Genomic DNA, 22,362 nt, shown 5'->3' with positions numbered 1-22,362 from the left:
AGAAATAGCAGCTTATGTTCTGAGAAATTCATTATTCAGTGTAGACATTTTCCTAGAACCATTCATCTCATGCCTCTGACTCAGTCTGTCTATCACCTAGGTGCTGGGGAAGAAAATATAACAAAGTGACCACGGAGGGACACAGGGGCATCACTGAGAGTTGGGAAATTCTGTGACTTTCCTGCTGGTGCCACGGTGTGAGAGTACACGCAGAGGGAACTGAGTACGTTGCCTCCATCAGCACCCTGAGAAGCGGCTAGTTCTGGGATAAGAGATGAGGTGAGTATTTGTCATGGGGTAAGAATTTCCTCTTCCATCTGGGGCAGGGGGCAGGTGGGCAGGAAGCTTTGGTTCTGTGGTATGGAAAGGGCTGGAGCTGCTGCCGGGAGAGGATGGGAGTGGGCATCAGAAAGAGGCAGGCCAGGTGGCCAGCATCTGGTTTTTCCCTGGCAGCATCTCAAGTCATGCTGAGTAACAGCCAGGGTCAGGGGAAGCCACTGCTAAAGCAGAAGTTATACACCCTGGTCCAAATGGATGATGTGACTGCCCCTTGCCAGAGGCCCCTGGCCCACCTGCCGCTGCAGACAGCTCCCAGCACACTGATGATTCTCAACTCTGGCCCTCAAGCTCTCTCTTTCTCTGCCAGGGGTACATACTTACAGCCCTTACCCACAGGGTAAGGGAAGCCATACTTAGGCTTAGGTAAATGCCCCTTTCTCCCTGTCCTGGGAAGGATGATTTTGAGGTGTGTTGTCCCCTGCAGAACTGAGCCCCAGCTGAAAGCAAAGCTGTCACCATTATTAAAGCACCATTAATTGGTAGTTCTCTCTTCCCCTCTTACATTTCCCATTTGACTGTTTGTACTAAGATCAACTCCCATATAAATTTCTCCATTTAAGTCCTTGTCTCAGTATCTGCTGTCAGCAAGAAGGAAGACTCAAAGAACAGAGGCAGTAGGAGGCAGCCGGGTTAGGCAACTTGGGAAGAGGCTGTGCCAGGAGAACCTCTCAGACATACCCAGGAGCTCTGAGAAGGTCAAGCAGACCAGACACTGATGCTCAGCAAGTAACATCTCGCCACACAAAGGAGAACCAGGGATGCCACTGCCTAGACAGAGTTCACAATCAGAGAACAGCCAGCTGGTGCTTTTCAGCCAAGTTCACCTGTCACCTAGGGATGCTCACCTACTCAAGCTTTTACCTAGACAGAACCTTTTGCCAAGAGATCCCCGACTTAGCATATTGCTTATCTCTAGGTTCTGAGCCCTTGCTCCACAATGTCATCAACGTGGCTTCCTGGATTCCACACCCACATCCTGCTCCCTAGAGGTGACTTGGCATATCTTTAGAGATGGAAGTGCTGGCAGGCGCCAAATCTGACCTCACCATTAACCCGGCTAATACCATTTGCCCTACCTGGGTGAATCTCTGAGACCATGCCACCTTTCCCACCCCTAAATTCTTGTGTGGAACCCAAACTTCTTCCAATGGCTCCTCCGCACAGTGGCCTGCCTTGACTCATGCTGCGGACTTGTCCTAGATACTCTCAAAGGTCCACAAACCCCAATAAGCCACTGTTGGCCTCAGGATGCCCTGTATCTCTTGAAAAGTGAACCTGCACCCAGCACAAACAGGGAGCAGTTTCAACCTGCATTGTAACTCCTATCACATGTCCTGAAAGCTGGCATATGAGGGGGATCTCCTAAAAAACCCTGGAATTTACTTATAAAAAATGTATAATTATTTTTACATGTTTAAACTTCAGTACTCTCCATTCATGCAATACTCCTCTCAGTTTGTTTTTTCTACAGCTCAAAACAGTTTTTGAACTTGTCAATTTTGATGCCTTTTAGTACTTCTGATGGTTTTTGTTTCATATCTTCAATATTGACAATACATTTCTCTTTGAGGACTTTTTTCATCAGGGGAAACAAAGTTGCTCAGGGTGAGGTCAAGTGAATACAGAGGGTGGGGCAAGGGGGTTATGCCGTTTGGGTCAAAAAGTACTGAACACTCAGCATAATGTGGGCAGGTGTGCTCATAAATCATCCATCATAAAATGGGCAAACATGCTGAGTCTTCCAAAATAATTTACTGAAGCTGAATGCAGCCTCTCAAAACAATGCCAGATGGTACACTGATACAGATGGGTACCTAGAACACTCACCTAGCGGTGGAAGCCTGCATTACAATGGGGACTGTCTTCCAAAAGAAAATTCTGTTTCTTTGCAGGGGGTTCCCCCTTGCAATAGTGGCTCGTGTTGGCTTGGGACATACTTTCAACTAAATGGCCACAAACCCAGCACAATTGGCAGACGGCCTCATCTTATATATGGTAATGCCCACCAAAGGGTCCCCAGCCTGGCACAAGTGGCAGCCAGCCTTGATTTGCAACATAGCCTCTCCAAAGTGCCTGCAAGCCCAGCACAGGTGGCAACCAACCGCAGACCACTCTGTAGCTCCTACCAGGTAGCACTGAGCCCAGCACGAGCAGCAGTTGTCCTTGGCCTACACTGGAGCCCCTCCCAAGAGGCTTCAGAACCCATGCACCAGGTGGCTGGCTTCAAAGTGCATTATAGCACACCCAACCACCTCCCTAAATGACACACTCGAAGGGCTTATCAGGTTGGCACAAGAGCCCTGCTTCAGTGACTCCTGCTCTATGGGGTCAGCCCCTGGCATATCACTTCATCCACTGTGGTCATCACTTGTACACACAGCCAGCAATTTTGAGGATCAATCACACCTACTGAGGTGCCAACAGTAATAAAAGCTCAAATACAACAGGAAAGCACACAAGAGATAGCCTTAAAGCACCTGGACCAGGTGACCTGGATCAGCCGCACTTCTGGGCTCCATAGGACACATATTATGTAAGGCCACTCTGCCAAGATAGGAGACATAGCTATCTATCTGATACATAAAACAGATGCAGAGAGTCAGCCAAAATGAGGAGGCAAAAAATATGTCCCAAATAAAATAACAGGATGAAACTACAGAAAGAGAAAAGTAAATGAAATAGAGACAAGCAATTTAACAGATACAGAGTCCAAAGCATTGGTTATAAGGATGTTCACTGAACGTAGGGGAAAAATTGGTAAACTCAGTAAGAACTTCAAAAGGAGACAGTAAACATGACAGTAAACATAAAAAGCAGTCCAAAATGAAGATGATATTAGGTGGAATCAACAGCATGTTAGGTGAAGCAGAGGATCAAATCAACAATTTATAAGGAAAGATAGGGAAAACACCCAATTGGTACAACCAAAAGAAAAAAGAATTTTAAAAATGAGGATAGCCAAAGGGCCTCTGGGACAACATCACAGGGTTGGTTACCAGAAGGAGAAGAGAGGGAGCAAAGGACTGAAAACCTATTTGAAGAAATAATGACTGAAAACTTCCTTAACCTGGTGAAGAAAATTACATGCAAACCAGGAAGTACAAAGTCCTGAACAAGATGAACCTAAAGAGGTCCACCCCAAGACACAACATAATTAAAGTGTCAAAGGTTAATGACAAAGATTGCATCTTAAAAGTAGCAAGAGAAAAGGAGTTGGTTACTCACAAGGGAGCTCCCATGAGACTGTCAGTTGATTTCTCAACAGAAACTTTGCAGGGCCAAAAGGGAATGGCACAAACTATTCAAGGGTTAATTAAAGAAAAATACCTAAAACCAAGATCACTACTCAGCAAGGCTATCATTTAGAATCAAGGCAAGACAAAGAGTTTCTCAGACAAGAAAAAGCTAAAAGAGTTCATTATCACTAAACAAAGGGACTTCTTTAAGAAGAAAAGATCAAAAATATGAATTAGAATATAGGAGAAAACATTCTGACAAGGACAAACAGCAAAATAGTGGATAAACCATCCAAAAAGCTAGTACAAAGGTTAAAAGACAACAGTGGAAAGATCATGTGTAATTACAATAATAAACTATGGGAGGCACACAGCACACACTCACCAGAAATACAGAATTGCAAAACAAGTGTGGAGGGGTGAATAAAAATTGTAGTGATTTTAGAAGGTTTTCAGATTAAAGCAACCATCCACTTGAAGCAGACTTCTGTAAACACTGTGTGGAATGCAAGGAGCACAGGGTAACTACAAACTAAAAATTCACAAGAGATATACAAGACATAAAGAGAAAAAAATCTAAACCTAACCCTATATAAAGTCGTCAACATACAAGATAGCGAAAGAGTAAGAAAGGAACAGAAAACTACAAAAAACAATCAGGAAACAGTAAAAAGGCAGAACTACACACCTACTAATAATTACCTGAAATGTAAATGGACTGAATACTCCGATCAAAAGGGATAGGGTAGCTGAATAGACAGAACAACAAGACCTATACATTTAGATTGAAAGCAGACACAAACTGAAAGTAAAGGGATGCAAAAATATATTTCATTCAAATAGAAATTAAAAATTTATATGAGATAAAATGGACTTTAAAAGAAAAGCTGTAACAATAGACAAAAAAAAGGGGGCATTTCATAATGAGAAAGGACTCAATCTAATAAGAAGATAGAACTCTGTAAACATTTATGCCCCCAGTGCAGGAGCACCTAAATGTATAAAGTAAATGTTGACAGATATACAGGGAGGGATCCACAGTAACACAGTCATAATGGGGACTTTAACACCCCATTGACATTAATGGATCGATAATCCATAAAGAAAACCAACAAACAGTGGACTTAAATGACACATTAGACCAGATGCATTTAATTGGTGTTTTTAGAACACTTCAACCAAAAGCAGCAGAACACACATTCTTTTCAAGTGCATATGGAAGATTTCCCAGGATAGACTATTTTGTGAGGCCACAAAATTAGTCTCAATAAATTTAATAAGTTTAAAATCATATCAAGCATTCTCTTCTATCACAATACTATGAAACTAGGAATCAATTATTTAAAAAATTTAAAAACACACACGTGTGGAGCATAAATAACACGATGCTAATCAATGACTATGTTAACGATGAAGTCAAGGGGAAAAAAGTCAAAAGATGCCTTTAGACAAATTAAAACCGAAGATACAACAACCCAAAATCTATGGGACATACAAAAAAAAAAGTAATTCTAAGAGGGAAATTCACAGCAATACAGATACCTAACTCAAAAAACAAGAAAAACCTCAAACATTCTAATCTTACACCAACAGGCACTAGAAAAAGAACAAACAAAGTCCAGAGTGAGTCGAAGCAGAGAAATAATAAAGATCAGAGCAGAAATAAACAAAATAGCCCACAGAAACAATGGAAAAGATCAATCAAACCAGGAGCTGGTTCATTGAAAAGATAAGCAAAACTGATGAACCTTTAGCTAGACTAATGAATAAAAAGAAGAGGACCCAAATAAGATCAGAAATAAAAGACGAGAAGTGGCAATTTACACCACAGAAATACAAAGAATTACAAGAAAATAGTAGGAACAATTGTGTGCCAACAAATTGGACAACCTGGACAAAAATGATAAATCCTAGAAATAAACAAGTTTCCAAGATTGAATCAGAAAGAAACAATCTGATAACTACTAACAAAATCGAGTCACTAATCAAAAAACTCCCAACAAACAAGTCTTGGATCAGAGGGCTTCACAGATGAGGTTTATCAAATACACAAAGAAAAATTAATACCTATTCTTCTCAAACTACTCCAAAAAATTGAAGAGGAAAGTCTCCCAAACTCATTTAACAAGGCCAGCATTACCCTGATAATAAAACCAGACAAAGACATCACAAGAAAAAAGAATTATAGGCCAATATCCCTTATGAACATAGATGCAAAAATCCTTAACAAAGTATTAGTGAACTGAATCCTGCAATACATTAAAAAGATCATATGCCTGATCTTTTTAAATACCATATGTTCAAGTGGGATTTATTCCCAGGATGTATGGTTGGTTCAATATCTGCACATCAACTATCATGATATACCCATAAACAAAATGAAGGATACAAATCATATGATCATATCAACAGATGCAGAAAAAGCATCTGACAAAATCCAACATCAATTCATGATAAAAACTGTCAGAAAAGGGATAAATGAAACATACCTTGACGTAATAAAGGCCATATTTGACAAACCCACAGCTATCATACTCAAAAATGAAAACTTGAAAGCTCTTTCTGTAAGATCAGGAACAAGATGTCCATTTTCACCACTTTTATTCAACATGATATTTAAAGTCCTATACACAGCAATCAGATAAAGTTAAAAAAAAATAAAAGGGATCAAAATTGGACAGGAAGAAGTAAAATTGTCATTATTTGCAGATAATGTGATAATATATATAAAGAACCCTAAAGATTCCACCCAAAAAACTGTTAGAACTGATAAACTCAGGAAAGTAGCAGGATACAGAATAAATATTCAGAAATTGATTTCATTTCTATACTTTAATAACCAAATATAAGAAAGAAAAATGAATAAGGCCATGCCATTTATAACTGCATCCAAAAGAATAAAATGCCTAAGAATAAATTTAACCAAGGAGGTGAAAGACCAGTGTTCTGAAAATTTTAAGACACTAAAGAAAGAAACTAAAGAAGGTACAAATAATGGAAGCATACATCAGGCACGTGGATAGGAAGAATTAACATCATTAAAATGTCTATACTGTACAAAGCAACATACAGATATAATGCAATCCCTATTAGAACACCAATGGCATTTTTCACAGAACTAGAACAAATATTTCAAAAATTTGTTTAAAAAACACAAAAGACTCCAAATAATGAAAACCATCTTCAGAAATAAAAAACAAGTTGGAGGTATCACACTATGTGATATCAAACTATACTACAAGGTCACAGTAATTATGGTACTGGTATAAAAACAGACACATAGATAAATGGAAAGTAGAGACCCCAGAAATAAACCCACACTTATAGGATCAATTAATCTATGACAAAAGGGGATAGAATATACAATAGAACAAAGACAATCTCTTCAACTGAACAGATACATGGAAAATAATGAAACTAGGTCACTTTGTATACCATATACAAGAATAAACCCAACATGGATTAAAGACTTAAATTTAAGACCTAAAACCATCAAACTCCCAGAAGAAAACATAGGCAGTAAACTCTGTGACATTGCTCTTAGCAATATATTTTTGGGGCTATGTCTCTGGCTAGGGAATCAAAAGAAAAAAAACCAGATGGGACAAAATGAAACTAAAAAGTTTCTGCATAGAGAAGGAAACCTTTAACAAAAAGAGAAGACAACAAACGTACTGAATAGGAGAAGGTGTTTGCCAGTGATACATCATATAAGGATTTAGTATCCAAAATAAATAAGGAACTCACACAAATTAACCCTAAAAAGCCCCACCAAAGAATACAACTTAAAAATGGGCAGAGGACCTGAATAGACAGTTCTCCAAAGATAACACACCGATGACCCATAGACGTATGGAAAGATGCTCAACATCAGTAATCCAGGGAAATGCAAATTAAAACCACAACCAACTATCACCCCACACCCATTAGAATAGTTATTAACAAATCAACAAATGTGTTAGCAAGGATGTGGAGAAAAGGGAACCCTTGTGCACTGTTAGTGGAATTGCAAATTGGTTACAGCCACTGTGGAAAACACTATACACTATGGAGGTTCTTAAAAAATTAAAAACAGAATTAGCGTATGTCCCAGCAATTCCACTCCAGGGTATTTATCCGAATAATTCCAAAACACTAATTTGAAAAGAGATACCTCCCCCCATGTTCCACGAAGCATTATTTACATTACCGAGATATGGAAGAATTCTGAGTGTCCAATCACAGATGACTGGATAAAGGGGAGGCAGTACATACATCCATTGGAATATTACTCAGCCATAGAAAGAATGAAATCTTACCATTTGTGACAACATGGATAGACTTAGAGGGTACTGAGAAAAGTGAAATAAGTTAGAGAAAGACAAACAGCATATGATTTCACTTCCATGTGGAATCTAAAAAAAAACTGACTAACGGAACAGAAGCAGACTGACAGAGAACGAATTAGTAGCCATCTGATGGGTGGGGGTGTGTGGGGCTGAGTCAAAAAGGTAAAAGGGATGAAGTACAAATTGGTAGTTACAAAACAGTCAACGGACATATAAAGTACAGCACAGGGAACATAGTCGATAAGACGGTAATAACTACACATGGTGTCAGGTGGGTGCCAGATTTCAAATGGTACGATCACTTCATATACTGGACGCCTGAAACTAATAACATTGCATGACAACAGTACTTGGGAAAAAATCAACACTCACTAATGTGCTGAGATATTGATTTTTAAATTCCATTTCTTAAAAAAAAAAGAAAAAAGAGATTGGGGCTCCTTGGTCAAGTGGTTGCTTCCAGGGCCAGAGCAAGTCGAACACAAGCTGAGCCTCGTGTACCTTATGATGCCAGAAAGCACCAAAGTGCTGAGAAGAAACCAAGGCAGCACGTCAGAAGCGCACCGGAGCCAACCTGAAAGAGCTGCCAAGGTTCAAAGCCGGACATGTATCAGCAAAAAATGGATAAGGATAGTACTGGATTATAACGTAATATGTAAAAGAGTGTCCGTGTGTCCATGCTGATATAAATGAGCAAATGGGGAACAGGCGACAGAGCGTCCTCACAGAAGAATCCCAACTAATGCATGTGGAGGGAATGAGGACAAAGAGAATCCCCACCAGACCACCCCCGTAATAACCGAGGCAGACCTGCTGCACCAGTTAAAATTAGTGAAAAGCATTTACAAGTCTTAACCTGTCTCCCCCCAAATAAAGTCATTGTAACTTTACAGTGAAGAAGTCTGGTGGACCCCACTTTATCAAGTGATCCAGTTTAGCATCACCAATGAGAAGGTGTTAACAACCCGTCCTCCCTGATGTGCTACAATGAGAGGGTCACATCGCTTGGGGGTCCTCTTCCCCCAGTGCACAACTCTAACAATTGTTTTCTCTTGCCCACACCCCTAAAGTGGAAGAGAACCCTGTGTGCAGGTGTGTAGTGGGCAGTTACGCACCAAAGTCTAGAACTTAGGAAAGAGATTTGGACGAGAGAAAAAATGGACAACAGTGAGGGGAAGTCCAAATCCGTTCACGTTGAATTTGTCTTTTCAACACTAGGATCACATCCGAATTCTCCTTTCCTTCCACCCTGGCCTTACATTTTCACACGAATCACTGTGAACCAACCCAGAGATACGCACCTTCATGGAGGGGACACACACAGAGACTGAACATCATACACTTGCCCTTAACCTAGAGAGGGATGGCAGAGGTGCACATGCACACACACACACACACATGTACAGAGGTCCCTAGGTCACAGAGGCCCATACACGTGCTCACACACACACACACACACACACACACACACACACACACATTCCCATAGGTGACAGAGATATATAAGCACATCCACCCAGACACAAGTAAATGCACCTACAGAGGTCATGAATGCACAATTTTCTGGAGAGGGTGGGGCACGTTTTCCAGTGTATAGTGAAGTCTTCTCACCTACCCAGCTGATGACCCTTGACTGTGGGGGTCAGCAGCCCCAGCTGGTCATTGAGACTCCCTCTGCAACTCATTCATGTCAAACTGATTCTGAGGGGACACGTGAAGGCTCCAGGGGTCTGTCACTCCACACTGCACACATTCATACCCCACTCCAGTGACCCTCTGGGAACCGAGAACAACTCCTTTGGACGAGGAGTGCACGGTCCATGCCCTGCTATGCAAGACCCCCTGCACCAGGCAGCTCTCCTCTTACCGAACAGCTTCTGCAGGACTTGTCCATCATACAAATCTTCAGCCAGGTCTTTCACAATGATTCTTTCTCCAACCAGCACATCATTAATCCAGTCAATTAATACCTAGGGAGAGAGAGTGAAAACAAGAGGAGTCATAGAGTATTTTCTCATAGACCAGCTTTGTAATCCTGGACAAATACAATGTAAATGCACTTCAGATTTTGAAAGCAGGAGAGCTAACCACATGACCCAGTTTGTGGACAAGTAGGTACAAGTGTGAGCCCCAGTGGCCCTGTTAATTTTCAGGTGCCGGCTCTTCTTGTGATGGTGACATGCGTGTCCCTGATTATATCTTTTGCCCCCCTACCATTCCTTACCCTAAGGGCAAGCAACGGTCAGTCTCTGGACGGGGCTTTGTGCTGAGCAGTGTGTGGGGTTTGGAGTTGAAACTCTGGCTTTAGCCACCACCGCTATGGCTCTCCGTGGGTACGTCCCTCCCTCCCTCCCCTGTTTCCTCTCTGCCTCCATTTACCACCCAGCACTCATTAATACCTCCTGTGTGTGCCACACTGTGCTGGGTCCTGGGGACACGATAAAAAATGAAAATAAAAGAAACAGTCTAACTCAAAGAAACTCAGCATTTAGTGAAGGAGACAGAGAAGTATCATACGGTGACTGCGATGACAGAACCAAACATAGAGACCGAGCAGCATGCAAAGGGGCTGAGCAGTGACATGGAGTTTACAGAAGGCTCCCTGGGGGATGCAACCCCACTTTGACCCTGCTCTGAAGGGTAGGTAGAGGCATCTGGTGCAGAGGACGGCACAAGCGAAGACTCGGCAGTGGGGAGAGCCGGAAGCAAGCACGGTGGGTATAGAGGGCACCACGAGCGAGTCTGGTGTCCCTGTGCCACCAGGCAGGGGGCGTCTAAGGTTGAGGAGGCAGATAGAGCATGGAGACCGCAAATGCCACTCCCAGGGGTGTGGGAAACAGCACACAGGTTTTGAGCAGGAAAATGATATATTCAGATTTGCATTCTGAATGAATCATTCCGGCATCCAGTGTCCATTTGTCCTAAGTGAAGCTTGGAGGAGTTGAAGAAGAGAAACACAAGATGGGGAGTTAGAAGGGGGAATGAAATGAACGTTTTTAGAGGGGTGACCATATGCCAGTCCCTGTGCCAGGGGCACAATATTTCATTTAACCCCACTTACGTCTATTTGAATTCCATCACCTCACTCTGCTGTGACCATAAACAAACCACTGAGCTTTTCTGAGACTGTTTCCTCATCTGTAAAATGGGCTGATACTAATTCCTACTTCACAGGGAACCTTGGAGGGCCCTTAAGAAAAGCATTGAAAGGAGTGTATAGACTATAAGATTCTGGCAGATGTGAGCTTATTTGCACTAACTTCTCTGATGCTTATTATCAACATAATTCACTGGGCATTTGTCATACGCCACTTCTGTTAAACTTTAGATGTCCATCTACTGGATCATGAGCTGCCTGCAGGCAGAGGCTGATGTGACTTTATTCTCTCAGCAGTGGCTCACGTGGTACCTGCACAGGGTGGGTGGTCTAGAGACACCTGTTGAGTCTGGGACGCATCTGAGGCTCCTAATTTCTTCTTACCTTCATTAGTTCTTGAAGTTTGGGGTCGCTGCGTGAGTTTGGATCCACCATCGTTCGCACTTCATTCTCCTCTTTAAAAAGAAAAGGAAGTCAGTGGGGGTAGTTGTGCTGGAAGGCATTGGGCTACCCCAGAGAATAAGAGACCCAGTTACCCAGCATCGTGTCCTCGGGGTCCAGCTCAAAGGGGATTGGACTGAGGGGCAGGTTGATGGCGTTCATGCCCTCCTCCTGAAGCTCTGACACTGAAAGAAGAAAGCACAGGGTCACGTCACAGCCCACTGAAGACAGGGGAGTGGATCTCCCACTGACGTGTTTGATACTGATATTGAGAAACAAGACCACTAAGGCGCTTATCACGGCTGTTGCTCTTCCTGCAATCAGTTCCCCACTTCACCTTGCTAAAAAAACTGAACTGCCCCTTTTATGGCACCTCATTCCCTTTCCTGGGAGAAATAGGGAGGTCTCTGCCTCCTCTCAGAAGCAATCTTGGAATAAATGAAAGTGAAGTGGGCACTGGCATCTTAAGTGTCTGCCTCCTGCCACCCCTCCTTCAAAGGGCTTGCTACTGGGACTGTGGGCACCTGGGTGAAGGAGGTCACCACATGAAGGACACCTTTATGTGGTGAGCCATCTCCTCTTTGGCTCAACCTCCGTGTGACTTCTCTCTTGGTTCAACTTCCCTTTTTCTGATTGTCCTACTTCCCTCCTCCACCCCAGGAGAACGCCCCAGTCCAGCCTCGTTCCTGGGCTCTGGTCCTGTCCCTCCAGCTCTAAGGGTTGGGCTCTGGGAGCCACCTCTCCAACGCAGTGACTGAAATCCTCTCACTGCTATTCAATTCCATTTGGATAATTACTTTTTACCAATTAAGCGCGCGCACACACACACACACAAAGCATTTTCTTTGAAAGCGTTGGTCAGCAAAAGGTTCTTAACTAACGTGGCAGCTGCAATCAACCTTCATAGAAGCAATGTCCCATCTTTCCATTTTATTTCACTTTTTATTGACTCTGGCCTCACTGATTGCCAGTGTATACTTGCGAGAACTCTTAAGCACAAGGCAGGCGCTCACAATGCTTACAAAGATTTCTTTCATATGAGGAAAGTCACTGATGGCTGCAGTTGGATGGAGAATTCGATTGCCTAACAAAGAGTGAAACAAACTCTATCCCAAAGAGACACAACTTGCATTATAAAGCTGGTATTTAGTCCCCTGGCTGTGGACCCTTGACATTCATATGGGACACCAGCCAGTCAGCATCTTGAATCCCCAAATTCACAGATACTCACTACTCTGTATAATTCTCCCCCATAAAACATAACGGAAAACGTAAGTGATACCTTCAAGACTTAAATGATTCTGTGGGTATAGGATTGTATTCGCTTGCTAGAGAAGAACAATAGTTTCCTTAGACTTCTATAATTTCTTTTGATATTCCTGCTAGGACTGGCAGTTTCCTCCTTTTCCAGGCTGTTTCTCACAAAGAAGCAAGATTTCCATAACTTAACAAGCACTGCTGTGCAAGTAATGGGCAGAGGAAATAAAGTCACACACACGTGGGTGAGAGGCCGGGCTTCCTGGACAGGGAGGAAACTAGCTCCCAGCCAGGACCTTCTTTACCTACATCCTGCCCTGGATCTATGCTGTCCCATATGGTGGGCATATTGGGCCACAGGTGGCCTTTTCAATATAAATGAATTTAAAATGTAGTTTCTTAGTTGCACCCATCACATTTCAGGTGCTCAATGGCCCACATGTAGCTAGTGACTACCATACCGGTAGCTACAGACGTAGATTTCTATCATCAGGGATGGATGGCATTGTCCTAGGTGATCCCAATATATCTAAATGCTAAGGTCCTCATTTAAACCTCCAGCCTAGACTTGACCCCGAGCTGCAGGCTCACTTTATGGCTTCTCATGTCTGTTAGCAGAGGTGTCGCATTTACACAACCACAACAGAGCTCTGACCTTCCACACCCTCACTCCCACCACCACAGCACCGACACAAGACTGCTCTTCCCCTGTTGTTAGCCTCCCCAGTGGGTGGCCCCACCATGGACACACTGGTTTAAGCCCAAATCCACAGAGTCATCTGTAACCGTTTTCCCCCCTCACCTTTTGCCTCTAATACATTGGCAAGTTTTGTAGGCTCCACCTCCAAACCAGGACCCAATTCCAAGTTTCTCACCCTCACCACCGCCATCATCCTGGTTCAGGCCATTGTTACCTTTCACCTGAACAACCAGAACCACCTTCTAACTGGTCCACTTTCTGATGCTTAATCTCCACCCCTCATCTACTGCCAATAACACAGTCAGAAAGAAGCATAAAGATGTAAATAGGATCATACATTCTCCTGTTCTAAGACTTCCTGTGGCTTCTGGCCATGCTCAAAATAAACCCCAACTCCTAAGACCTATGAGACCCTCTCATTAGCCCACATCCTCCCTCCTTTTCTTCGAGCACTCCTTATGATCCGAAATCACGGTTATTCACAGGCCTGTTCTCTATCTCCCTCCCGACACACCAGAGTGGAAGTTGTGGGAACACTGGCTCTTTTTCCCTTTTATTCACTGTTAGATCCCAAGGAAGAGCCAGACTGCCTAGATTCAAATCCAGGGTCACTTTCTAGGCTATGTGACCTCGGCAAGTTCATCAGCCTCTTATACCTCAGTCTGCTTATCCACAAAATGGAAATGATAATAACGTTGTCTAGCTCCTAGGGCTTGTTGAGAAGATTTAAGTTAGTTAATGTATGTAACACATTTAGATGAGTCCCTGGAACCTGGTAACATCTATGTAAATATACACTATTGTTATTAGTTACAATAATACCTCATACACAATAAGCACTCAATAACTACTCGCCGAATAAATGTATAATTAGAGCTGTCGTGGGGATACAGGGTAATGGAAAAATACAAAAAAAAAAAATAAACTACTAAAAAACTGTTCAGACCACCCTTCAATTGCACAGGTTATGAGTTGAAATATAATCTGCCAAAACAGTACAGAGGGTGCACAGAAGGACTCCAGCCTGTCCTCAGGAAAAGGGAAAATCACCCATTGGCCTGACCCCGTGTGTGTGCGCGCGCACACACATGTCTGGGGCAGCATTTCCAGCTCAAGCTTTGGTAGCAGAGAAAAGCCGAGTGTGTCCCGCGACCAGTACAGCCAGAGCCAATTTGTGAATATGGAGATATTTACACCTCTCAAGTGTGGCTAGAAACAGAGTATTCACAGCCAGGTCTCCTAAAGGTCTGTCAGAGCAGGATCTCTGACATGGAGATCATTGTTAAAAATGGTTTCAGATTAAAAAAAAAAACCCAGTCAGAAACACTCCCCTCTGCCCTGCCTCTTTAATTCACTCACAGAGACAAAACAAACCCAAGAAGAAAGGCTGAGATATGTTTGCAATTGAAAATGTTTTTTTCAGGAAATGGTTTGGTACAGGAACATCATTCCCATCCCATTAACTGCTGACTTGGAGCCAACAGTTTGTAAAAGTGAATATGCAAACTGCCCGGTTTGGGCCTGGCCCCTGCCCCATGGGGCCGCATTAGCGGCCACTTTCCCAAACAGCCCGCCTGCTTGGGAGGTTTCATTTCTATTAAACCAAAGCAAGACCCAGCAGAAGCCCCTCGCCAGTCCCGCGCTCTGAAAGAAAAAGGGCTGCAATTGAATTTTCTCAGCATAGAATATGAATGTGATGTTTATCCCCTGAGCCTCCTCTAACAATCTAAAACTAGGTCTGAATGTGCAGCCCTCGGTGTCTCGCAGTGCCATTAGTCATAACTTAATAAACAGATTAAATGCCCAGCTGCAGGTCGGCTTGGGAAAGCAGGGTGATTGTCTCAGCTCCTGAAGTGCTCACCCTGAGAGAGGGGGCTTTGGCTTTTCTGGGAAATGAAGTTTGACCCTGGGTCCAGCTGTGCAGCAGAAAAAGTACATGGATGGGCTTTGGAGTTTGAAAGAGTTGGATTTGAATCCTTCTATTTTTATCAGCTCTGGGATCTTATGTAAGTGACTTAACCTCCCTGAAGTGTGGTATAAAATAATTCTCTGTGAAAAAGGGTGTAGCTGACACTGCCGATTTCCTTCCTCCCCAACATTTATTTTATTCTTTTTCCTTCCTGAAAGGACCCTCATTTTGTTGTGGCAGACACGCCTCTCTCCAATGCCTCTAGGTGAGAACCTAATTGGTTTATACTAATCATGACAATCTGATTTCCCTTAGCAGTGACTGGCTCAAGTGTTGGCTTGTGATCCAATTATGGTAAATGAGCTATGAGAGGAAGTTTCTAGAAGCTTCTGGAAGTTTTTTCCTCCATTTTAAAGAGAGGCCCAAGGAAGAGAAGCTATCTTTCTTCTTCTGACCACTATTGCATCAGGATGTTATGCCTGGATCTGCTGCAGCCATTTTGTTGACATGAGGTGAGTCAGCCCAAAGAAAAAAACTCTTAAGTTCAAGTTGGCAGAGAAGAAAGATAGAAAGGAGGGAGTTTTTGTTGACACAGTTAAGCCACCATCCCTGAAGCCACCCTAGCTTTATGCCTTATTATAAGAGACGTATTCAATAATAAATTCCTTTATTGTTTAAGCCGGTTAAGTTGGTGTTTTCTGAGGCTTGGATCCTAAATTCCCTAATCAATAATATGATACGCCAGGGTTGTAACGTTGACAGATGAGTACAGGAGGTTTGCCGTGAATGATAACTTTCCTTTCCTTTTGTTCCATGAAAAACAGAATAGGTGTAGGTATCTCTTCCACTCCAGAAATATGTACAGGGACTCAAAGAACACCAGGCAGGAAACAAGTACAGAAAGGAGAACGGACAGAGGTTTCTGAGAGTATGAAAGGGCCCATTTATGTGAGACCAGTAAGTCCATTCATTCCACCAATCGCCAGCACCCTCCTCTAAAGCAGACCTGTGCCTGCAAGGGGAATAAGGTGTGGGGATGTGACTTGGGTCTGCCCCAATCTGCTCACAGGTGGCAGAGGTGGGCCCATAAACCCAGCATGCAGGATACCGCATTGAGGGGTGAGAGACATGTAACCAGAGGGCTGTGGGAGCTCAAGCACAACGAGGCTAACTTCAGATGGAGAGGACCAGGCCGGATCTCCAGAAAGGAGGAACGTTTGAGGTGAACTTGGAAAAATGTAAATTGTCACCAAACACAGGTGCCACACAGAAGGCACATCATGTGTAAAAGCAGCAAGGTGTGGATAAACAGGGTAAGTGTTAGGGATGCGTCAATTATGTCTGAACACTGGGAGAGCACGGAGAAAGCACAGGGGAAAAGGGGAGGGAAGGGACAGAGGGGCAAATTAAATAGAGTCTAGAGTATGGAGGGCCGTGGTTTCATCTGTTCTCCAGCGCTCCTGGGCCACGCTTCCTGCATCTACAGACAACACAAACAAACAACATGCCAAGGGAGGCAAGAGAGGAGCTGGGAGGTTCGCTCTCCTTCAGTGAAAGTAGGCCCCAGTGAGACATTTAGTCTGCTCTCAATCCTTATCGGGATTCAGACGATTTATTTCTGGTCTTTCTGAAAGCTGCTAAAGCTCACTTAGTTTTTAAATGGCTCAAGGGCCCCCACAGAAGATCTCAGCAGCTAGAGGCAACTACATTGTCTGGTAAGCAAACTCTCTACAATTCCTCTTTGTGTGAAAAATCAACCAGAAAGAACACCCACAAGATCACTACAGTTAACATAATTAATGGTGAGAAGCTGGATGCTTACCCTCTAAAACTTGAAACAAGGCAAAAATATCTCCCTCTTACCATGCCTATTAAAACTCATACTAAAAATTCTAGCTATTATAATAATTCAAGAGAAGGAAATAAAAAATATTTTGACTGGGGGGGAAGAAATAAAGCCATTTTTCCTTGTGGATTAAATGACTGTCTATGTAGAAAATTCTAAAGAATTGACCAAAAAAAAACCCCCAAAACAAAACAGACCCCCCCCACACACACACAAACTCCTAGAACTAATAAACAATTACAGCAAGGTCGCAGGATGCGAGGTTAATGTACAAAAGTCAACTGTTTTCCCATATGCCAGCAATGAATAACTGGAATTAGAAATGAAAAACAATATCATTTATAGTAGATACAACCAATTCCATACTGAGATGTAAATCTAACAAAATATACACAGGGATATATGCAGAAAATGATAAAACTCTGATGAAAGAAATCAAGGGGGTCTAGGTGAATGGAGAGACAGTCAGTGTTCATTGATTGGAAAGCATAATACTGTTAGGATGTCAATTCTTCTCAACTTCATCTATAGCTTCAGTGCAACCCCAGTCAAAATCACAGCAAGATATTTTGAGAGTATTGATGAACTGATTGTAAAGTTGACACAAAAAGGCAAGAGACCCAGAGTGGCCAACACAATGCTGAGGAAGAATGAGTAAGTGGAAGTGACAGGACCAGACTCGAAGACTCACCGTAAAGCCACAGTTATCCAGTTTCAGTGTCCATGAGGAACAGACACACAGATCAGTGGAACAGAACAGAGGCCCCAGAAACCAACCCATACAAATACGCTCCACTGATCTTTGACAAACGGGCAGAGGCAACTCAGTGCGAAGAAGAGGGTCTTATCAAAATACGGTGCTGGAACAATTGGGAGTCCACATAAAAGATCACTCTAGACGGAGACCACACTTTTCACACAATTTCATTCAAAATGGTCACAGACCTAAGTGTAAATCCATTGTATAAAATTTCTAGAAAAAAAATAGAAATCTATGTGATTTAGGGTTTGGCAATGAGTTTTTACATACAATATCAAGAGGACAATTCATGAAAAGAAAATTGATATGCTGGACTTCGTTAAAGTTCTTACTCTGCAGAGATACCCTTAGGAGAATGAAAAGACTGGGAGAAAATGTTTACAAAACGTGTATCTGATAAATGGCTTGTATGCAAAATAGATAAAGAACTGTAAAAACTGAAGAGTAAGAAAACAGCTCAACTACAAAGTAGGCAAGAGATCTGAGCAGACACGTCACCAAAGAAGATGTGCAGATGGCAGATAAGCAAATAAAGGGCGTTCGACATCCAACCACAATGAGATACCACTACACACTTAACTAACACAGCTAATATGCAAAAACTTACAACACCAAATGCTGGCAAGGATGTGAAGCAACAGAAACTCTCATTCATTACCGGCAGAAATGCAAAATGGTACGGCTTTTTTACAAGACAGTGTGGTAGTTTCTCATAAAGTTATAGTTTTACCATGTAATCCAGCAGCCACATTCCTGCATATTTACCCACTTAATTTGAAAACATATTCACATAAAACCCTACACATGAATGCTCATAGTAGCTTTGTTTGTAATTGCCCCAAACTAGAAGCAACCAAGACATTCTTCAATAGGTTAACGAATAAAATTGTGGCACATCCATATGAAGAAATTTTTATTGAGTGATAAAAAGAAATGAGCAATAAAGCCATAAAGACACATGGAGGAACATTAAGTGTATCATTCCTAAGCCAACAAGGCTGGTCTTTAAAGGCTACATAACATATGATTTAATTATCTGACATCCGAGGAAGGTGAAACTACGTAGACAGTAAAAAGATCAGTGGTCGCCAGGGGTTTAGGGGGAAGGTCGAAGAGGCAAAGCAGAGAAAAATTTAAGATGGTGAGAATGTTCTGTATGATACCGCACTGGTAAGATATGTGTTGTGTGCCTTTGTCAAACCACAGAACTGTACAGTGCAAGGTGTATACCTTAATGCACGTAGATAAAACAAGACAAAAAAGGAGGTTGGGGATCCAAGGGTGGAATGCAGATGTGACGAGAGCACCTAACTGTATCACGATGGAGGAGACAGCCCCCGTGAAGGGGGTTCGGGGAACAGTACCGACCTAAGTATCGCTGGAAACAAGTGGCATCTCTGTGACCAGAGGCCAAGGGGCTGCACATAAGGAGTGTACTCTGGTTAATAAAATTAGTTCCCATCGGGGTATGGGTTAACAACTCTGATGCTGCTATGCATGTACAGTAGAATTGAACAATGAATTAAATAGATGGTAGATGGTAGAGACCAGGTTCCTTACTGCTGGAGCAGGAGGTCACAGAGAAGCAAGGGGGAAAGGCTGGGATGATCCACGTAGTAATGGATTAGAGGTGGGGATATCAGTAAGAACTCATGTTTATCTTAACATAGATACAGATGATCACACACAGAAATATTTAGAGTTATGCGTATGTACAGGGTTCAGTGCGCACACACAGTGCCTTGCTCATTTAGCTGAGAGGGTCTCAAAGACAGGACACTCTGGTAGCAATGGATGCACCTGGCACTCAGATCTCGGTTTCTACTTCCATTTTCCAACAAAAGGAACCAGATCTCCTTGCAAAAATAGCTTATTCCAGTGAAAGAGAAAATATACAGGAAATATACAAGGTGAATCTGGAAACAGAAAGTAAAGAAGCTGAGACAATTTCAGTAACCAAAGTATTGAATTATAACCCAAACCACAAAATAAATGAGCCCATACTGATATAAATGATCAAATACAGGAATAAATGGGGGAGAGGGGAAATCTTGTTTGTAGAATTCCAAATAATTTGTGTAGCTCCCACGCACTCAGAGAAGGAGAACATAACCCCACACTCCTCAAATGCATGCTCTGAGTAGCGACTTCCTTCCAAGGAGTACAGTATGGAAAGGGGGAACAGGAGTCACTCCACAGTGGGGAGACCGGACGGACACCGCCTCAGCCAGGCGAGCATGGTCAATCCTAAGTCATAAGATTTGATGCGATGTTGAAAACAGCACTTCTGTGCTCTTCCTTCCCCAAGCCCATAACCCGACCCTAATCATGAGAACAGCATCAGACAAATTCCAGTAGAGGGTCGTCCTTAGAAATAATTTATTAGTGCCCTCAAAACTTTCAAGGTCATCAGAAACGAGGAAATGTCACCGCCAGGAGGAGTTGAAAGCGATGTGATATGGGATGTTGGAACACAGAAAGAGCATCAAGTGAAAACCAAAGAACTCTGAATAAGCCACGGACTTTAGTTACTAATACATCAGTGCTGGTTCATGAATTGTAACAAATATATCACAGTAATGGAAGATGTTAATAAGAAGAAAAACTGGCTGTAGGGCATATGCCACTCTACAATCTTTGCAATTTTCCTGTAAATCTAAAATTATTACAAAGCTGGTCTACTTTTTTTTTTTTAAATCAACCTCAAATTTTCTATTTTTCCAACCAAGTATAGTGTTCACTGGGGAGAAATCCATGATTTTATGGGACACACATGTTTCTTCCCACCGCTAAGGAAACGTTTTTAATTTATTCAGCATCAGCTGAGCCACATGGACGCATTCGTGGAAGAGGCAAAGCACAAGGACCATTTAAAGGCCCTACCGCACAAGCTGCACTCATTTCCAAGCGAGAGGCCAGGTTTCCAGGAGGAAGTGCACGCTTTCTGCTTGACTCCAGGGCTGAGATGAGAAGACAGGGCTTCTTCATAACTTAAGGATGCCTAGCAGGGTCACTTCTGCTTTCCCAGGAAGGGGCTTATCCCACTAGTATAAGAATCGCTGAAGGTACAGAGGTCTCTTGAACGATTTTCTGTGACTGCTCTGGAAGTGATGTCTGTTCAGGGTCCCTGGTGGGCCTTTGTGTTAGTTCTCTATTGCTGCAGTAACAAATTACCACACACTCGGTGGCTTGAAACAACACAGATTTATCATCCTTATGGTTCCACAGGTTAGAAGTCCAACAAGGGTCTCGCTGGGCTAAATCAAGGTGTTGGCAAGGCCGTACTCGTTTTTGGAAGCACTAGGGGATGATCCGTTTCCTTGCCTTTTCCAGGCTCTCTGAGGCCACCTGCATTCCTTGGCCGTGACCCCTTCCTCCAGCTTCAAGCCTATAATGGGGTGGGGGAGGGTGTCCAATCCTTTTCCTGTTGCTTTACTCTCGCCTCTGCTTCCACTTCTAAGTGCCCTGTAAGTACACTGGGCCACCTGAGTGATCCAGGGTGATCCCCCCCATTTTAGAGTTGGCTGATTAGCAACAAAAATTTAACCAGCAACCTTAATTTGCCTTTGCCATATAAGGTAACATATTCATGGAGTCTAGGGGTTGGGACCTGGACATCTTTGGGGGAGGGGACACTTCTGCCTCTAGCAGCTTTCCTGGTTAGGGAGACAGGTTCTGTGCTCAATGCTCACTCTGGCCTGCAACATGTGGGTTCATTTTTCCTCTGGGTGAGACTGCCAAAAGAACATGCAAAACCCCAACCCTCTCCATCCCAGCCTTTAAACCAGAGGAGCTTTATTACTTTTAACTAAAAGGAGGCTTGTTTTAGCAGCCGTAATATAAAGCATCAGGTAAACATGGCAGCCAGCTCATGGTGGCCTCAGCAGACTGTCAGGGTCTCACCATACTCCCCTCTACTTGATGCAGCTGTTTAGTCGCCAGGGTCTGACATCCGGCCCTTGGAGTGCAGCCAAAAAAGGGAAGTTAGAGGCTGGTGTTGTGATGGGAGCTGACAGGGGGACCTACGATCCCGAGTCTTATCGTTTCCATGAGCGTCTTTGTCTTGGTCAGTTTCATAGTCTCCACAGAGTTGGAAGGCTGCCAAGCAAATGGCCCCTAGACATTTATTCATTGTTCCGGCAAGCATGTAATTCAGCTGCCCTCCAATGGAAAGTAGGTATGGAGGGAAATGGATGCACCATTGGCTCTTTGGGCTGTCGAAACAGTCTCAATGGAAACATTGGTGGAGGTCTCTAGTAAGCCACAGGAGTTTAATTAAAACGCTGCACAGCTCAGAGGGTCCACCACCACATACATCACTGTTCTTTCTCTCTTGCCACACTGTGTCCCGTTATCTCTGTCTCTTTTTTAATTTTTTTTAATTTTTTATTTTTATTATTATCTCTTTAGAGTGGGAACCAGAACCATTTCCCTGGTTTTACAGGTCTG

At 43.0% G+C, this 22,362-nt stretch overlaps 1 protein-coding gene across 1 annotated transcript in view; it reads right to left on the bottom strand.

Moving 5' to 3' along the window:
- The window catches only part of PARVA (parvin alpha), a 157,864-nt gene that overhangs the window by 47,531 nt on the left and 87,971 nt on the right, over positions 1 to 22,362 (bottom strand). The window contains exons 2-4 of the mRNA XM_037146868.2: positions 11,537 to 11,626; positions 11,385 to 11,455; positions 9,771 to 9,873 (exon numbers count right to left, since the gene is read on the bottom strand). Coding sequence (XP_037002763.1) covers positions 9,771 to 9,873; positions 11,385 to 11,455; positions 11,537 to 11,626 — 264 coding nt within the window. The remainder of the gene's footprint in view (positions 1 to 9,770; positions 9,874 to 11,384; positions 11,456 to 11,536; positions 11,627 to 22,362) is intronic.

This window comes from Artibeus jamaicensis, unplaced genomic scaffold (genome assembly GCF_021234435.1).
Source record: "Artibeus jamaicensis isolate MK-2021 breed Jamaican fruit bat unplaced genomic scaffold, CSHL_Jam_final contig_797, whole genome shotgun sequence".
NCBI lineage: Eukaryota > Metazoa > Chordata > Mammalia > Chiroptera > Phyllostomidae > Artibeus > Artibeus jamaicensis.
The sequence above is the reverse complement of the archived record's forward strand: the minus strand, read 5'-3'. Positions and strand labels throughout refer to the sequence as shown.